Source organism: Sceloporus occidentalis, unplaced genomic scaffold, assembly GCF_023333645.1.
Source record: "Sceloporus occidentalis isolate IW3139 unplaced genomic scaffold, rSceOcc1.0.p SCAF_27, whole genome shotgun sequence".
Lineage (NCBI taxonomy): Eukaryota > Metazoa > Chordata > Lepidosauria > Squamata > Phrynosomatidae > Sceloporus > Sceloporus occidentalis.
The window spans coordinates 8,522,172-8,541,640 of record NW_028317007.1 but is presented as its reverse complement, the minus strand read 5'-3'; the positions used below and the strand labels follow the sequence as shown (position 1 = coordinate 8,541,640).

General features: G+C 38.3%; 1 protein-coding gene across 1 annotated transcript in view; it reads left to right on the top strand.

Annotated features, from left to right (window-relative positions):
* Nucleotides 1-2,284: 2,284 nt before the first annotated feature.
* LOC149299902 (UDP-glucose:glycoprotein glucosyltransferase 2-like) overlaps nucleotides 2,285-19,469 on the top strand; it is an 85,724-nt gene continuing 68,539 nt past the window's right edge. Inside the window, exons 1-9 of the mRNA XM_089485857.1 lie at nucleotides 2,285-2,364; nucleotides 3,108-3,190; nucleotides 4,912-5,042; nucleotides 9,373-9,485; nucleotides 10,775-10,949; nucleotides 13,029-13,125; nucleotides 14,216-14,288; nucleotides 14,528-14,628; nucleotides 19,050-19,149. Of these exons, the coding sequence (XP_089341983.1) occupies nucleotides 2,285-2,364; nucleotides 3,108-3,190; nucleotides 4,912-5,042; nucleotides 9,373-9,485; nucleotides 10,775-10,949; nucleotides 13,029-13,125; nucleotides 14,216-14,288; nucleotides 14,528-14,628; nucleotides 19,050-19,149 (953 nt within the window). The remainder of the gene's footprint in view (nucleotides 2,365-3,107; nucleotides 3,191-4,911; nucleotides 5,043-9,372; nucleotides 9,486-10,774; nucleotides 10,950-13,028; nucleotides 13,126-14,215; nucleotides 14,289-14,527; nucleotides 14,629-19,049; nucleotides 19,150-19,469) is intronic.

Here is a 19,469-nt window from a genome sequence, read left to right as displayed (position 1 = left end):
AGACTGCAATTGAAAAAAAAAAAGATAAAACAATAAAAAATAATTATTTTGTACTTAGATATGGGATACTTCTGATACGTGTCTTGTGTTACCCTAATCTAAATGTCTGTTTAAAAAAAGCTGACAGTGAGCTATCAGTTGCTACTCTGGACCAGTTTTGCCTGACCTCTTGATTCATTAATTTGTGTGCTGTATTCTGTAAAAATGTTGCACTCACTGGCGTAACTACAGGGGGCCCGGGGCAACCCCTTCTTCCTGCCTCACCGTGCCAGTTCAAAATAGTTTAGAAAGGGCCCTTCCGACATTTGTTGTATGTTGGAAGGGGGCAAGAGGCAAAGAAGGCACAGACCAGTTGTTGAAGTTGGGGGCCCAGGGCAATTTTTCGCACCAGGGCCCCATGGTTTCTAGTTATGCCCCTGGTTGCACTTGATATGTAATAGTTCTTATGGATATCAATAGTGATGGTAAAAAACACGTTATCCTGACTGTTATTCAAAGGCATTAGTTTCATACTGTTTTGTGGTTTATCAAGGGTATTAGTAAGAATTATATCCAACTGACTGCACAACAGATAGACATAACCGTATAGAATATTATTAAAGATAACATGACCTTTAATAACATTCGAAAGAGTAATACCTAGCATTTCTAGGCTCAGGAATATTTAAAACCAGGAGAAAAAAAAACACTTCAGGTTACCTGTAGAACCTTTGAGTTTTTAACTGCATTTATTTTGCCACTAATGCATTTACGTAAATTGCCTTTTTTACATTTAGTTGTGAGGTGCAGCACCGCTGAGACGTGTCTGTTTTTTGCATAAACATTATAGATACTATGTATGTATGTCCACAAAAAAGATAGATCTGAAGTAATGGCGCTCTGTGGGAGTGCCGATATACCATTACTATATGAATGCCTGATTGCTTGATCAAGCATTTTCTTCCTGTATGTGCCAATGCTGACACTTGGCTGAATATTCAGGAGGGTCTGTCCAGACCCCGCTGGGATTTCCAATTGCTACCACTACTGGCTCATTCTAGACATTGCTACATTTCTATACCGGCTGATCACAGTGTAATTGGTGCAGGGGAAAAAGATGGAGAAAATACGTAAATGAGAAGAAAATCTTTAACAAAAAAAATTATGAAAATAAGTAATATTAAAAAACTTCATTGGGAGGACAGTGATGTCAACATGACATAACTGGCATCTGTAAGATAGAAAAGGAATCACTATCCACAATGGACTGGGAACAGTGAAAAAAAGGGAAAATGACATTTTTCCTTACAAAGTAATACAATAAAGCATTGCAAGCAGAGTTTCATACAACAATTTGGATTTAGAGAATGAACATGTCAGGAGGGTTCTGCTCAAAGAGCTTGCAATCTATAAGGGGGTGCAGGTACAAAAAGGGGACTTGTGGAACACTGGGAGACACCCTTTCCCAGTAAACATTCTGAGCTCCTGGAATAAAGGGCCATTAAAGGAGGAAAGAAGGGTTTGGGACTCATAGGTACTGCCTTAAACAAAGACACTTGACACGTATGCAGTTCTGCACTGCAGAAGAAAGCGCCCTAATTCACAATATGACTTCCAACGGGATGCTGGCTAGTCAGACTCGCTAGGCTAGTAAACACAACGTTAGGCAGCAGGCGTGATTTCTGAGCGGGCCTGCCCAGGGTCATTATTACACGCGGGATCCACACACAGGTTTAGCGGAATATAATTATGGCGAAATGCAGGCACAGCGCGTCCTTCTCAAGCGTCGCTTCATTAACGTGCGTTCGTCTCTCATTACTCGGACTCCCACGACGACCGCCAACGTGTCCAATACCTCCGGGCTCTGGACGCTTATGTAGAGGGGCTCTGCGGGTAGACAGCTGCCGCTTTCCCATTGGGCGCAGAGCAGAAGATAGCGGCTCTTGACAGCCAATGGGAAGCCGTAACATGACGTCACGTAGTGAGAGTGGAGGGGGATCCCGGAAGCGCGTGTGCGGCTGGCTGGAGAGAGCTGGAGCTGAGCATCCTTCGCGGCGGGCTATGAACCGGAGACTAAGCCGCGAGTTATAGGCTGTGTGAGGGAGCAGGGCGGGCACCGACTCCGCTATATCTCTCCGTTAACACTGAGTTTCCCGTTTTGCGAATTCCCCATTGCAGGGGCTGTCTACTCCTCAGTACGCGGTCATTGAACCCGCTCTGCTTTCCTTCATCTCACCGTAACCAAATAGAAACAATGCTTTTGTGGCATATACTCTGGTGCTTTTATTCCGCATTCCCCATGCTTATGGGGCAGACCTCAGCCAAAGGAGTGGCCGCCAGTTTAGCTGCCAAATGGCCAGACACCCCACTATTACTGGAGGCCAGGTGTGGTATTAGCTGGGGCAATAATCATGGGGTATTACAGTGGTGGGCTACTGTGGTTTACTTACATGAAGTGATACATGCTGAACGACTGTGTTTTTGTGTGTCCCTAATAAGTTCTGATAACACCCAGTCCTAATATATATTTATTTTGGCAAAATGTGGGCGTTCATTAAGATCCAACAATACCTTACATTATAAACGGCCATTAAATCGCTATTTCCATTTGCTATCTACTATACCTGCTACAGTTCTTTATGTACTGATATTAATTGGGATCACACTACTTTTCCTTTTATATTTATTTGGCTCTTATAGCAAAAATGTGTTAAGCTTTGGTGCGGATAACCGAATGGCCCATATCACCTTAAAAAGTGAGTGGTACTGATCCCGCGAAGCACTGGGTCTGATATTAAATAAATAAATAAATAAATATATATATATATATATAAAAACATTTTTAGGATTATAAATAAACTCCCGATGACTTGAAGAAAAGAAGACTTGTTCCATGTGTAAAGTCCCTTAATTAGTAGAACTTGACCCAATCCCTTCAAATTGTGATGATTATTAATATAGAATTTATGTTGTAACTGCTACGATTGTGTGAGCTAACGTAGGGACAGGGTGGAGAATAGAGATGTTTTTGTTTTGACATGGCTTGCTTACTTTTTACCTACGTTGTAGCGGCATAGTTTCTCACTATTAGTATTCGGAAGACGATGAGGATTCTTTTTGTCTTGTAGCGAGTTTATGGCAGAAGAAGGAAACGAGAAATTTTGGCAGTTTTTGGGAACGGTGCAAGAGTTATCAATCTATAAGAACAAAGGTAAGAAACCGTAAAATGGTTCTTTACAAAAATGCAAGTGTAGACTGATGGCATGTAGACTGTTGTTTAAAAAATATTGCTTTGCATAACTTTTAAGGGATATATATATATATATATCTTAAGCCAAAAATATGGATGGGGCTAAACAATGTATGTTTGGGTAATGTGACCACCAATGTCCAATCAAAAAAACATTAAATTTTATGTATGTCAGATTGGACATGTTCCCCATTCTTGTTCTCTGCATCAATTGAACACATATATATATATATATATATATATATATATATATATATATATATATATATATATATGCAAAACGTTGCAAATAACCGACTCACATTGGGCAGCTTCAATACTTGAAATCTAGAAGCCATGTTTTTTTTTTTTAACGTGTATATATGGGTTTAAATAGTAGGTCGCCATTGAATGATTTTTTTCCATAATAAATGTATGACATTTCATACTTGTATTTCCTACATATTCTTTCATTCATAATTAGATGGCTAATTCGGTTTCATGAATAGAATTAAATTGAAGCTATGCTTTAAGCTCTTGCGTTTCTACCCATATTGACACAATCACTTGCCCGTATTGACACAATCACTGATTTTGTGTAGCTGCCAAAGGTGGACTGCAAACAGCTTTCGCCTTTTTAAAACCTCCATATGTTATTATGTATCGGAGGCAGCAAAAATAGCTCGGCGTATTCTTCCTCAGAACCTTATAATCTGTTCCTAGGCGGCACAGAACAGCTTAATGATGAAGTATATCATAATCACAGTATGGCATTGTTTCTCGCCCCTCAGTATCATTAGGCTTTGCAGAGAAATGTGCTTTTAAGATGCAAAGATTCTTTTTCTCCACTAGCTCACCTGGGTAACCTCAATAAAAGAAGAAACATATTAAGTTGGAGATGTCATTAACGTTGAAATGGTTGGAAAGGACATGGAATGTTTTTTTGTATATTCCTTCTAAGTAGCTGTTTTTGCATCTGGGTACAGCATCAGCCATATGACCAAAACAAAATATATTTTTTCTGCACATGAATAAGGTTTACTACCCACTAGCATTCACTAAACGTTTGGACCAAGAAATCCATAGGTGAAAGATAGAAAGGAACACATACTGAATAAAAATTGATACGTATTGCTGGGGCAACTAAGACCTGGAGACTCCCTCTTGTCAGCCATTGACAGTTTACTTGTTTGTATATTAAAATGCAAAACTAATACATTATTAATAAGCCATGTGTAGTTTTTTTTGTGAAGCTCAACTCCCATGATCATCACCTATTCCCTATCTGGCTGTGGATCTTGTAAGATTGTTAAACTGTCTCTGCTCTACTACTGTGCTAAATGTTTGCTGCACTGTTCTTCCAGTGTGGGGTTCGGGCTCGTTCTAAAGGAGAAGATTAAAAATTTGGAGCCCGCAATTTGACAGAAGCTAAGAGCTGTGTTTCTGCTCGATGTAAATCAAGCTTAACTTGGATATTAGTCTTGTGTTGGGGATAATCTAAAACTTGTTTTGCTTATGCACATACTTCTTCTTCTCTGGATTAACATCCACCATTTCTGCTGAAAGGCTGTAGTAAACCCCCTTGGGTCTCGGTAGATTTCAACCCGATTGTATTTACTTACTCTTGCATTCAGTGTTGGTACTTATTTGTATGAACATATTTCTGCTATTTTTACACTTTAAAGAATGTTATTACATTTTAGGTACCGAGTCTTCATATTATAACTTGATTTTAAAGAAGGCTGCCCAATTTCTGTCCGATCTGCAGCTCACCTTGCTGAAATTTGCTTTCTCAATAAGAGCCTATTCTCCTGCCATCCAAATGTTTCAACAGGTAAAAATATGTTTTCAACCTACAAAGTAAATTAAGTGATCTGGGCATGATACGTGACGGCAATTACCGTATTTGCTTGATTATAAGACAAGGTTTTTTCCAGAAAAATACCCCTCGTCTTATAATCGGGGTCGTCTTATAATCAGAACTCAACTAGGTCTGACTATGAGACAGCGATGCAGGGGACATGGATCCTCCTGTCTCAACCCCCCCCCCCCCAATTTACCGGTACTTCTGAGTCCCCGGTGCTTAGTCCAGGCAGCGTGTAGAGCTCTACGTGATTCGCGTACACAACTCCCGCTGAAGAGTTCCCTGTGATCTCTGACAGCCGGGGAAGGTCTGCGTGATGGACGCAGACAACCCCCTCCGCTAACCACACTTTCTCCCGGGTGCAGCGGAAGTTGTCTACGCGAATCGCGTAGAGCTCTACACGCTGCCCGGACTACGCACCGGGGACTCAGAAGCTCCGGTAAATTTGGAGGAGTGAGGGAGAAGGAGTGTTAAATGGGGGGCATAAGGCATTTCTGGAGGCAGAGTGCTCTGTGAAATGCCACTCTGCCTCCAGAAATGCCTTTTAACCCTCTATACGCCACTCTGCCTCCTGAAATGCCTTATACCTCCCTATATGCCACTCTGCCCCATAATATGCCTTTTAACCCCCTAAATGACAGAGTGGCATATAGGGGTATAAGGCAATTCTGGAGGCAGAGTGGCATATAGGGGGTCAAAAGGCATATCATGGGGCACAGTGGCATTTAGAGTGTTAAAAGGCATATCATGGGGCACAGTGGCATATAGGGTCAAAAGGCATATCATGGGGCACAGTGGGATATAGGGTCAAAAGGCATATCATGGGGCACAGTTGCATTTAGAGGGTTAAAAGGCATATCATGGGGCACAGTGGCATATAGGGGGTATAAGGGATTTCTGGGGCAGAGTGGCAAGCCAGGGGGCAGATGTGCATAACAAGGGGGGGGGGCAGGTTGAAAAAAAAGGAAATAAAAACAAAATATTTTTCTCAATCATAGATTTTATTTAAAAAAAATTGTTCACAAAGTTTACATGAAATAACATTTACTGGTAAAACTTTTCCTATAGGGTCGTCTTATATTCAGGCTTTTTCTTTTTTTCATAAATTAATATTCAGATTTTGGGGGGTCGTCTTATAATCAGGGTCGTCTTATAATGGAGCAAATACGGTAGTTGCCTCTTTAACATTGTTGATGGCAAATATTGCAAATGTTACAGATAATGTTGGTGAATGAAAACATTGATGTAGGTTTCACACACTTTAAAATCTCTTATTGTTTTGTGAGGACTGGTAGAGCCATGTTATATAGACATAAAGGAGAAAAATGTTACCTGATCAATTTCTAAGCATCCACTTTAATTATTGTTTTTATTTTTATTTTTTTTGTTATAATTTTGTCATTTTGACTGGCGGCCTGATCACGTTACATCCGTTGTAGCGCCCCTTTTCATCTGCTACACAGTCAGTGTATAGACATTGTTAGTCAAGGATGGCGATATTGCATATGTAGAAATCTTTGTTATTCACTTGTGCACAACCCTCACCACTGGATGAAACCATACCTTGCCCACAGTGGGATGGAAAGCTTAGGTTTGCAAAGTAGGGAGTAGCTTCTAAACAGAAATCCGAATTACTAACTAAACCAATATACAGTGTTTTCTGAAGAAAACCTTTCTAGGGTCGAATCCCAGCAAAATCTCTACAAATGAGTTCAGCAACTCATAGAAGTGTTGGTAGTTTCTCTTTCGACCAGAACTAAGTTGGTCCTTAATGGGGGTTCTGTGAGATTATTCTTTGCATGTTCCTGGAAGTCAGCCTTCATCAAGTTAAAATCCATGTTAAATTGAGACACCTCCTTTACATGCACTTTGGGCTGCATGTACAAATCCACTTTTACTCTCACTGACTTTTACTCACATTTAGATGGCCAAAATGTTTGCACGTCACCAAATTCCAAGTTTGTTACAGCTGAGTCGTATTGCATGATTTGTATATTTTAAATTATAAACTTCGCATGACGGCAAACCTTTTAAAAATTAGAACCACGCTACATTTATTTCTTTTTTATCTCTGTGCTTTTGTGATTACACATTTTAGCTTATTTATTAAAGTTTTGAATGCACCACATACTCCAGCAGAAAATATTAATCAGTTATGAAACGTAAACTTTTATTGGCCTGCGTTATGATCGATTCCCAAGTAAATGCACCATGGAATAGACGGTTATAATTAACTCTATACAAAACCTGTTGCGTTCACTCGGAAGCTGTCCTTGGGCTAACAAATTATCTATTGTTAATAATATAGCTGCAGGTTATTTTCATTCATTGTATGAATAACTCGAGCTGCCCCATATCTCTGGAATCTACTCCCAAGGAACCTTCAGCATTGTCCCTCCCTCCCAACTTTCAAGAAACATCTAAAAACCCACTTCTTCAGAGAAGCATACCATCTTAGCTGCTAGAACTTCCTTGTCATCGATACAACCCCCACAATACCTCTCACCTTTTCTCTATGCCTTATGTTTGTCACCCCATTTCCCTCTAGATTGTAAGCTTGCGAGCATTGCTCTCTCCACCAAATGTATCGGTTTGTCTTAGTCTGTCAATTCTTGTCTTGTCATATCCCTTGAATTTATGTATTGTATTAAGCGCTGCGTAAACTGTTGGCGCTATATAAATAAAGGATAATAATAATAATATCTATTGAAAAATTGTGGTGTTCTCCCTGCTTATGAAAGTTGCCTACTTTCAGATATTCTATTCCATTATATTTTGCCATTAATGCATCCTTTCCCTTTCCTAGATATATCTGCTCGCTTCCCTTTAGTTCATCGCTCCTTAAATCTGTGTTCTTCTTTATTCTTCCTCTCGGAACTCCCATGTGTTCTTTATACTAATGGAAATGCTGAGTGGGAGGTGTTGATATTTATTTAAATTCATTCTATTTGTAAATCTGTTCAGCTTTTTTTGTAAATTTGGGCTTAGAGAAAATAGAGACCAAATTTTAAGTTGGGATACGGCTACATTTACCTGAGATACCCTTTTGTGTTTTGGATTTGTATAAAGTATATCCATGTTTGCAATTAGTCAGTGTTCCCAGTAGCACTAAGCTTTTTATTTTATAGTAAGCCAGTAGAAGAAGAACAAATGGTACCCAGCATCCGATCCATGAAGGTTTCACGGTTATTTAGGGGCAATGAGGTTTCCCTATGTAAAATGCAAAGTTATGAAAGTGGCTTTATCACCAACTAAATTAATGATTGAATTAGAAATTACATTGTTGTATGCTATGGTAATAAGTAGGTGCAGGCATGTAGAAACAAGGAAGGGAAACACTTCCACGTGGCTTATCTCCCCCTTAGGACATTTACCATAGCTACAATAACCCAATATAACTTATTGAAGTTGTGGGCAATTGAGTAGGAGGAAATACGGAGGAGATTAAATCTTGTGATGCTATGTCCAACAGGATTAGTTTCACCAAGAACAGCAGCCCCTAATACCACAAAAAAATGGACCTATTCCATGGTCTTGACTTTTCTAGATATCTTTAAAATGCTGCCTGCCTTGAGTTATCAACTACTGACTTCTTGTTTTGAGTATATGTCATGCCTTATTGTACTGTGGGCCAGATCTATATACCACATTACCCTTAACTGTAGAAAGCACTGGTGCTCTAACCCCTAAACATAAAAGACAAAAGTGAATTAAAGTTAAGTTAATGGTGTTTTATGGGAGGGAATGCTAGAAATTAGCAAAACATTGATTGGCGCAATCTCTGCCTTTTGCTACTTGCAGTGCTCCAAAAAATGTTCTGCTATATGTGTGCCTTGTCTATATTATGGGGATTCTGGTCCTGTTGTAGGTTGCCATTGACCCATCGTGTTACATTTGTTAGGGGATGCGGTACCGTGGGTGGCTACCTCTTCTTCATGCCACACTATACCTCCTATAATCAATGCTCATCTGTGATGGCTCCTGAATGGGAACACTAACTAGTCAGAAGTATTCAGCATGAGCGCAGCTAAACATTGCTTAGATGTTAATGTTTACCTCGTTTTTTGTGTTTTGCCAGTAGACGATATATTATCGAGTGTTACGCTGTATATATTTATATTTCAAATGTCTTTTTCGTTTCCAAATTTCTTACATTTTTAAGGGAAAGGCAAGGGTCCTTTCGTTTGCTCTTCTTTCATCTCAACATTATAAGATCAAAAAGCTCAAAAGCTTTTTGTAGTAGTTTGATGTTTGAGTGTAATTAAAGTAAATTATTTGAGGCTAATAACTTACATTTTAGATTGCAGCTGATGAACCCCCTCCAGAAGACTGTGGCGCATTTGTCGCGATCCATGGGAAGCACACATGCAAAACAAGTCAGATAAAAAAACTGCTGAAAGAAGCATCTGAAAGGTAAAATATTACAAGACCTATTGAACTTTAGTGTTGGCTTGCCTCATGATGAAAAGGTACTCAAAACGTATCTTTAAAAACAATGATTATACTTTTAACAATAATACAGAGTCACAGATTTAAAAAAAGTGAGTTAACTGTGCCATTTTGACATAATTACTCTTGAAATTATGAAATACACACACACACACACACACACACACACACACACACACACTCTGCCAGCCAGATTGTTAGTAACGTCTAAAATGATACTCAAATCGCTTCTCAACTGTGTTTGCTCACAGGTATAATCCCTCATATGCTGACCATATGCGTGTCCTTACACTGGGTTCTGAGTCTTGGGGGGTTTTCCCTAATCTTAGGGTAAAGGGGCATATTCTCAGGTTCACACAGTCTGGTACTGACCCCTTCCTAAGCTACACTGCTGTGATAACGTGTAAGACTACTAACTGGTGCTTTTGCTGCCAGCATATCATAGGTGATATCCCTGCCTGAATACAGGTGACTCAATTACGCATTTTTTTAAAATAATCACAAGTAAAGGTTTCGATGAGGACTGCTAAAAGAGCCATTTGGTTAACACATTTGTCACTAAATAGAATCTTCATGATGGGCTGTTAAAGGGTTAATATTTCAATAGTCTAAGGTTCAGCTCATGTACAAAGTTCCCAGTTACGCCTTCCACTTTATGCAATGTAAATGGACCCCTGAACCATACATTGTGAACCCCCTTAAGACACACTTCTCTTCAATCCTATAATAAAAGAAATCGTGTTTCTTTCAATACAATTACTTCTCCTCCCCCTACCACCATTAAACACAAGGGACCGACCACTGATGGCCCTGGGCACCCGACTATTGCGCTACAAGTGTTGACTGTGGTTTATTGTAAAATGGCACAGCGGGACTACCTGAACCAGAGGGGGAACTGAACTGCCGTAAATCTCACAGTGCTGTTTGTATATTGTTGAAAACTAGTTGTGAAACATACTTTCGACAGACGTTGTAGTGGTTTTTTGAGTCTGTTCTCTTTAATTGCAGTGGAAATAAGACTCCATGTATGTACGCTGACAGCTAATAACTGCTTATAAAGCTTTGCACTGTATATTTGTTTTTAGCTTGTATGGCAACCATAGGCATTATGTTGATCGTCTTGTAGGCAGTTATCTTCTAACATTTATTTAGTAATCAAGTATAGTGCCACCCAGATTTTGTGTGTATTTAGTCTGTTTATATCACATAGCTGTATGATGTCCTGAAGGAAATTTTCTGTTTTCTTTCTCAAGACCAAGACCTTACTTGTATAAAGTGGATCATACATTTCCAACCCTTGCCAAGAATGTCCCTGTGGTTATTCTGTATGCAGAAGTGGGTACAAAGGACTTTGCATCTTTTCATAAAATACTGGCAGAAAAAGCAGAAAAAAAAGAAATCATTTATGTACTAAGGCACTACGTTCAGGTACGTGTTGCTGCATTGTTCAAATTGTAACCTCTTTCAATTTGCATTTTTGTTTTAAATTGACAGTCTCGGTGTGATGTTGGTTCATCTTTGTGGTGTAGAATCAGCTTTAAAAAAAAAAAAAAAAAAATGTTGTTCAAAATGTCTTCAAAGGCATAAAACATCAATTTAAAATCTGTTCTCCTTAATACGACTCCAAAAAGCCATTCAATTTGACCATGATTAACATACGATATATATATCAATAGACAAGAAAGATACCAAATATCTTTGACAGAATTATTATTATATTTTATTTATATGGCGCCAGCAATTTACACAGCCCTTCTTACAATACATATATTCAAGGGGTCTGACAAGACAAGAATTGACAGACTGAGACAAACCGATACATTAGGTGGAGAGAGCCCTGCTCGCAAGCTTATGATCTCGACGGAATGGGGTGACAAACATAAGGCACAGAGAAAGGGTGAGAGGTAGAGTGGTCCTTGTATCAGTGACAGGGAAGTTCTAGCAACTAGCATGCTATGCTTCTCTAGCAACGATTACTTTGAAAGGACATGTATTAACAAATCTTATGAGATTTTATTGGTATCTCCTGCATACACAGGTGCCCCTGTGGCAGTGTTGTGTAGTCAGATCCAAACATTGTCCATGCTTGGTGGACATAAGTGTAATCGGATAGACCTGGCATGAGCTGCGGCCATCCAACTGTAACCGACATAAGATAAAAGCACCATAAATGATGGTCCGTTACAGTTTGCTTGAATTGAGACGCAAGAATCTAGATAATTTCGCTGTGAGCTCATTGTATACATGCTGTGCAAATGTTCCTTCTTTTCAGATGCTGTTCTTTGTTCCCGTTAAGGTCTTTGGGCCCATTGCTTTGAACGTTAGGTCATGTAGGCCACACCGTTACAATGTATCCACTTGAATGTCTAAAAGAGTCTTCAGGAAACTAATTGTATGCCATTCTTTGCTGGGTATTCTGTTTTAAGAAGAATTTTTTTCCTTCTATAATGTATTGCATGTTTTAGAAATTGTCACCTTGAAATTTTCTAAATTCTAAAGATCCCACAAAGAAAATGTTCAAAGAAATGGCGGACATGCTTTAATATTATGATTTAGAAGTGTAAAATAAACATCGATAAATGCATAACTATGATATGCACATTAAACGATGCCCCCCCCCCCCCCTGAGCATGAAATATAGTGATATTTTGGACGGCTTTCCTGATACCACTTAAACTGAGCTTCTTCTTTGGACAGTGCTAATGTAGTCTGTTCCATGACACACTATTGTTAGTGAGGATATCTGGCTGGTTGATTAACAATAATCCAGTCTGTTTACCACAAGGTAGTAGGATAAGTATTCAGGGTGTTCTTGCCTAGGACAAAAATCACAGAACGTGAATACATAGACATAGAGAAAACATTTAGGCTTATTCACTAAAGAGAGCGTTTGCAGGTGAGTTGTGTTTCAGCTCTCTGACTTCACTATACATTATGAAGGTCCAAACCCTGTGAGCTTCTGCTGCAGGAAGAGTTTGTCAGGCCCTGTATATTGTCTCATTAAATCAGCCAGCTTTCTTTAAAGTCTTTTTATACATTGAATTATATGCTATAATGGGCCAGCACGGCCATTCTCCCTGGGGAAACATACGTTGGCCCCTCACAATGAATGGTTCAATAAGGGCATTAAAAACCCCAAATTTCCTTTTAGAAAAGAAATAAATGGTATGCAGAACTTGAGTTGCTTTAAGAAAATGGCACAATGCCTTTTAATCTTATACTAGTAGTTATGTGTATGTGTGTGTGCGTGCAACTATTAGCATGTCTTGCAGCAAATTATAGCGCATGTGGCTTACTAGTCGGGGCTGCTTTATACAGGGGCATAGAAGGCAATGTTTGGAATAATTTGCTGTGTGCTGTTTTTAAAAGCAGCATCAAAATGTTGACTTTCATTCTAGTTGACACTATAGATCAAATGCTTATTTGCATTTTTCTTGTTGATTTTATATGGAAATAAATATATTACGTCTATATACATTTTCTATTATGCGTTTTACATGTAATCAGCATCCCAGCACACGGAGAATGCAGTTATCTGGATACGGGGTGGAGCTGGCTATTAAAAGCACGGAGTACAAAGCAATGGATGACACGCAAGTCGAAGGTATTGTCAAGCTAAATGCAATTGGACAGGTAGCTGTCAGGGATAAAAAATCATGTTTAGAAGCTTGTGTGTTCTACAGCTGCCCGCATACATTTATGTAAACATGTAGCTAACGTGGAGTATGCTATCGTTCTAGGTTGTTTTAAAGAATAATTAGTGTCTACATTTTATTTATCCTTTTATTCAGGACGTGCATCACACTTAATTGTAGGGAGCCTGAGTAAGCCAGCGGAGCTCCCGCTCTTGAATGCCGACTCTTTCAGAATGTGTGACATCGTAAATTTAGTTGTATAGTTAAATATGTAGAAAAAGCTATCGACACATACTGTAAATGTGCCAGAATACAGCTACAAGAGGCAGAGGATTATGGGGCAGATTTTATATGTATTGTCCAGTAATTTTTTTTATATGGGCAATCATAGATATTGTATACACAGGGAGTTAAATTAAATGAAACAACAATTTCATAATTAACACCAGCGATTAAAATGGTTACTTTAATATACATTCTTCCAAAAAATATGAAGCTCTTACCAGACACAGAAGCTGCAGTCCTGCAGCAGCAGCTGCCCACCCCCCCTCCTCCTGTCTGACATTTCTAGCCACTGAGTGGAGCAGCCAGAAGTGCCTCTATTGAAGTAAATGGTGGTGGAGTGCTTTCTAAACATGCGCACATGGCTATGAACTACCCACGGCCCACTGTGTTTCCTGAGCCAGCACCAGAACTGACTGTGGTTGGACACATCATCTACACTTCTTTTAGCTAGGGGTGCGAAAAGGAGAAATCCCCCCCATGCATTTGCAAAACATTAACATTTAAAGCCATGCAGCTATCATATGTATTAAAGTGCCTACGATGGCAGGAATGTGCCTTTTAACAAGCTTACCTTAGCTGAAGTTTATTAGAAAATTGTGCACACACTAGCATTTTAATTTGATTTTAACTGCAAATGGCATTTATTCCCTGTACCTCTACACCACTACAGTTTTTAATTATTGTTTACAGCAATTAAGTTCTCATTAGAGTTTTTATTTATTATCTGTTTAATGGTAAATTTACCATTTTAATTTATTTTTATTTCATTCTTAGCCAACAATGCTACGGTAAAAAGTGAGGATGGAATATCTGAAGATGTACAAGGATTTTACTTTGACAAATTGATGTAAGGTTGTGATAAGTATTCAAACTGTGTTTTTTGGGTTTTTTTTGTTTAGTTTTTTCTTCTATTTTGCTTTGTGCATCAGTGCAATAGCATTACTTTGTTTTTCTCCTTTCCTCAGTTTTTTTTACTTTCCTTTTTGCCTACAACAAAGCTTTGTAATATACTATGTGTGTTAAAGAATCAGAGGAGAGCCTTGGATTGTAAATATGCTTGTCCCATAAAACACATGTTCCTTCTAGACAAATGTATCCTGATCTAAAGGAGAATTTGGTGGAGTTTCGGAAGCATCTTATTGAAAGCACCAATGAAATGCTACCCCTGAAAGTCTGGGAGCTGCAAGGTAAGATTATTATTATTATTATTCTTTTTTTTTTAATAAAAATCTCTGGAAATTGGAAAAAAGTTCATACAATTCCATCCTGCCTTTCTACATTGAGTTGGTGTAAAAAAGGGTGTCACTTACTTGATACCACTAAATTTAAAACGGCATTAGAAATATTGTTCCATTGGCAACATTGGGAGTAGACACCAAAAAATAATATATATTGATTAGTCCATATTTAGTGTTCTAAATTCTCATGTAACTCTCTGTTGTTCTCGGGATATGTTGTGGGCATGTTACAGGAATATTTCTTTATTATACTGCTCTGGCAGTGTTTGACAATCCCCACTGACCTTAACGTCAGTTTAATAGCACAACTGCCACTTTAGTCTGTATACAATAACCCCGTTAAATGTCAAATAAGTTAAAATGTATGTCTCCCCAAAGCACATTGCAGCCCACAGTTACCATGGCAATCACACAATTACAGAACAATGCATTTTTAATAGTAGGGAAACTAACATTTTTCTCTGTTAAAGAAAAATGGAGGGAGGGAATGTTGCTTTATTATTTGAAACCCACATACTCTATTAAAGGATTTCTGTTTCTAATTTGTATTTATGTTGATGTCTCACAGGTTAGTCCTTCACAGACTGTCCATGTGAATACAGTGTATATGATGGCCTGTCATACCCCACATTATTATTTCCTCCTACAAAGCCCACATTTCCTGCTATTGTTTTGCAAGAATTCTATAACACACAATAGGCCATCTGATAAATCATTCATAAAGGTCTTTCTTTTTGAGATGTTAAGCAAGAAATGTGAAAGTCAGGAGGCCTCTAGGACATGTGTGACAAGTCCAAAGGACACTGGAGGATATATATAAGTAATAGTCGTATTTCCAAGAATAATCACCATCTCCTTAGTTTATATATAAAGGAAATGTCTTAAAGAGAGATCATGTATGTATTCGAGTACGGCCATTCTATTTGAGACAACGGATCTCCCATCATATATAATCAATGGTTCTTAACACGCCATTGCAACCATTGCTTTGACGAGGAATGTCCCAAGTGAAACATGCTTTGTCCTTTGTACTTGTTCTCTGTGCGTCCCATTCTAATGGGCAGCCTCACAATTGACGCCATCCTTGTTCACTGATGGATCCATGTGATCAATGTTCATTGCCTCTCATATCTTAACAGACAAGTGTTATAGCCAGCGATAGAGCTCTGCAGTCAGGTTTCCCAGACCTATCATTTATTTATTCGGATAGAACCCAGCCTCACAAATTAAGATTTCTTCCAAAATACGCAAATATGTTACTATTAGTTACCAGAGTTTGTAGGTCTTCTGTTTTATCTGAAACAGAGCTTTCATAACATTGCAAGTTTTTGGTACTTTGAATTTCATTTTACCTTTGAATAGCAGCCCCCTTTGAGAAAGGATATGTGTTCACAGGCACACTCCAGCCTTATTTTCATCAATGGCAAACTGGAGCAAGCATTCTTTAGTTATTAGTGTTGGAAAATGACTTATTACTTCTTTAACTTCTCCTTCAGCTTCATGTACTGATGGCAGGGAGCATTCATATGGATAGTTCTTTTAAGTAAGTTTTTTTGTGTAGAGACCTTAAGGTGGAAATAATGCAATGACAGATATGTTAACGTTCATTTGTTTAACTTACTAGAATACAATTAGTGTTTTGTCTAAGTGAAAAAGTACCATTGTACCTCTGTGATTGTGCTTCTCCGTACAAGTAAAAACAAAATCGCCAAAAACGACATTCACAGGGTTTCCTTCATATGGGTGACTGTCCTCATCTGACTTATTTCTCTATCCTTAGAGACATAGTTTTCCGTAGATGGATGCTGAAGCTTGTCAGCTTTTACCTATATTGTTGTGTGTCTTGCCTGATGTTCCAAAGTCACCACAGTAGCATCCTGATGTACAGCGCAGTCATCAAAATGTAGAGTAAGATAAAGCCATCCCAGGACTCTGACAAATGTCTTTTATATTCAGCATACCTTCGTATGAATGATCAAAATGATTTCATCCATCATTGTGTTTCTTCTTTTTTCTTTCTTACAACCAGTTCTTCTTTTTGAATTAGTATATTACATTGTGTTCAAAGTGCCTATGACTTGCAGTTCTCTACTGGATAATAGGCTTCACAGGTCATTTCTCTACAGCAGTAACCATTATGTTTTTTTGTGAACTTAGCAAGAATAGTGGCATGCTGGTCTAAATAGACATCATAGCTGTCAACATTTTCTCCCAATTTGATATGACAGAATATGGAGGTAGAATTATATGGACACATAACACAATCGTGTCATCGTTTTTTTATTGTGGTCTCTGTAGCTCTCTAGACCCAGAGAACACTTTGAACACATATAGTGCCTGAGCCTTCTCATTCAGCTGTAACCTCCAGAATTAATTATTCTAATATTTGTCGTTGGGCAGGCCATCTGTCAATCTAATGTAGTATCTGCGGCTTGTTATGTTGGCTTCTGAATCTCTATAAACAATATAGAATACTGACCGAATGCTTTCTTAGGGCATACAAAATGTAACTTCCCGTATCCTAAAACGGCCTTTTTTTTTTTTTTTTTGATGGTGTTCAACATAAGCAGTACATTAGTTATTTCCCAGTCTTGATTCTCTTGCGTTAAATAGTTTATGGCAGACTAAAATTATGTAGAAAGTGTTTGTATTTCTATACTATTTCTCCCATAATATCCAAACTAATTCTAATGTAACAATGCTGCTAAAAATGATTGTTAATTTTTTGTTTAGCTTAAGAAACCTTGTAGTGCATAGAGAAGCCCTCACAAGGGTAACAGAGGAGCAAAGGACTTCTAAGAACTCTGGTTGAAAATTCTGTACATTTTAATTACAGTTCCACATATATCCAGCAGGGTGTCTACAGAAGCCTTGGGCTTTTAGGCAGCACTTATACCGACTGGATTTTTTTTTCTTCTTTAATGAGCTGCCTGTAAAGATATTTTAACAAATGGGTAGTGTGTGGGCTGCGGTTGTTTTTTTGGCCGATTTACCTTCAGGCATCTTAGCCGGATGTTTTTACTTGGCTAAATGATTCCAGTCTTCCGCTGGTAGTTTATGTTCAAGTCAAAATGTAAAACTTGTTTTACTGAGCTAAGAGTATCTGAAAGTTTTAAGGCCACATTTAATACCTAGCATGTAGAATATAGACTCCATAATGTAGGACAGTTCCATAAATGATGGAAGTACACATTTCCAGAAAATAGTAATGTTTTACTCAGATCATTCCATTTTGAATTCTTTGCATCTTACATTCCGATATCCAGCAGGCAGCCTGTTTCCAGAGATTTAGAGGAACTTGAACTCACAATAAACTCTCTAGTCTCTCATTCTTTTAAGCAGAGTTACTGAAGTGAGCATTATTTACAATTTTTGTATTAAATGCCATCTTACGACAGATGTGTCAAGACAAAATGCAATCATTTAGTATACACCGTAAATCCTGGCATGGGAACTCTCCTTGTTATGTATAGCAAGTCCCATATTGATTTGTGTGAGCCAAAGTACAGACACAGATGGCACCGTAAAGAAGCAATTACTTTCAAGCGTCTTGGTAGAGAATATGAGATCCTCAAACCAAACCGACATTGTGCTCTCAAAAGCAAAATAACTTGTGGGTATGAAGACCGATTTATCATTTGCACTAGGAGGAAATTTAGGAAAAATAGACTTAGAGCCAAGCCATAGTTTGGTCAGTTATATCATTCAAACCCTGATGAAATCTACCCCTGGAATTTCACATACAGATATCTCCTGCTTTTCAAATGTTTGCTTTACGCCGCTTTGCTTTTAGAAAAGACTTTTTTTGGTTTTGTTTTTTTTAACGAAAACTAAGAAAAGTGGAATTAGAGTTCATTGCATATTTGTTGTACGCCATTTTAGCTTATGAACGCTCTACTTTAGGATAGGTGGTAAGCCTGTATATTAATAAAAAAAAATGTCGGTACAGAACTTATTAGATATTTATTTAAATATATATATTTTTAAAATATGCAATACACTAAATGTGCCATCCTAGGTCATCAAACCTGTGTGTGACTCAATCATGTTTGTGTGAAAAAAAACAAAAAACCAGGATCTGAAGCCTAAAGGAATAGAAAAAGATGGCTAACCTCCTGCTGTGGACAATATGGTGTAGTTTGAAGGAGAACTATGTTTTTAGTTTAAAGTATGGATCCTTTTCCGTTTTATCTCCTGCTAATTGGATGGATGTTTCTGCTCAACACTCGTGTCTCGTGAAATGTGTTTTTGAAGTAGCTCCTATGAGCAGTCTGTTAATAGGTGTTAAAGAACACTACATTGTGGTTAAATTGTTCAACTAGTTTAATCAGCTGTGCAAATTGTATGTGTTTCTTGGATTTCTATTTTAGATCTGAGCTTCCAAGCTGCCTCTAAAATTCTCTCCACGCCTTCCTATGAAGCGTTAAAGATTTTGCGTGACATCTGCCAAAATTTTCCTATCAAGGCAAGGTAAGCTAATGGGGAAAAAATAACTGCTTGACAAATGCAGAACAATGTTTAGTAGAGAAAGAATCATCTGTACACAAAAACATAGGGCTGTTGAGAAGCTAGCTTGGTGCTTAATATAGTTAAGCAGGAAGCTGTCCTTGGCGGGTTCCTTACAAAGGAAATCATTGATCTTCCCAACCAGCCCATTAAGAGCTATAGTGATCTAGAGAGCTCAATAACCTGCAGTCCTAGGCTTCTGCTAGAATATGCCACTGATGTTAACTAATACTTTCCTATATTACATAAGTCTTATGTGCAGTTGGAAATCCAGCTCCTATAGT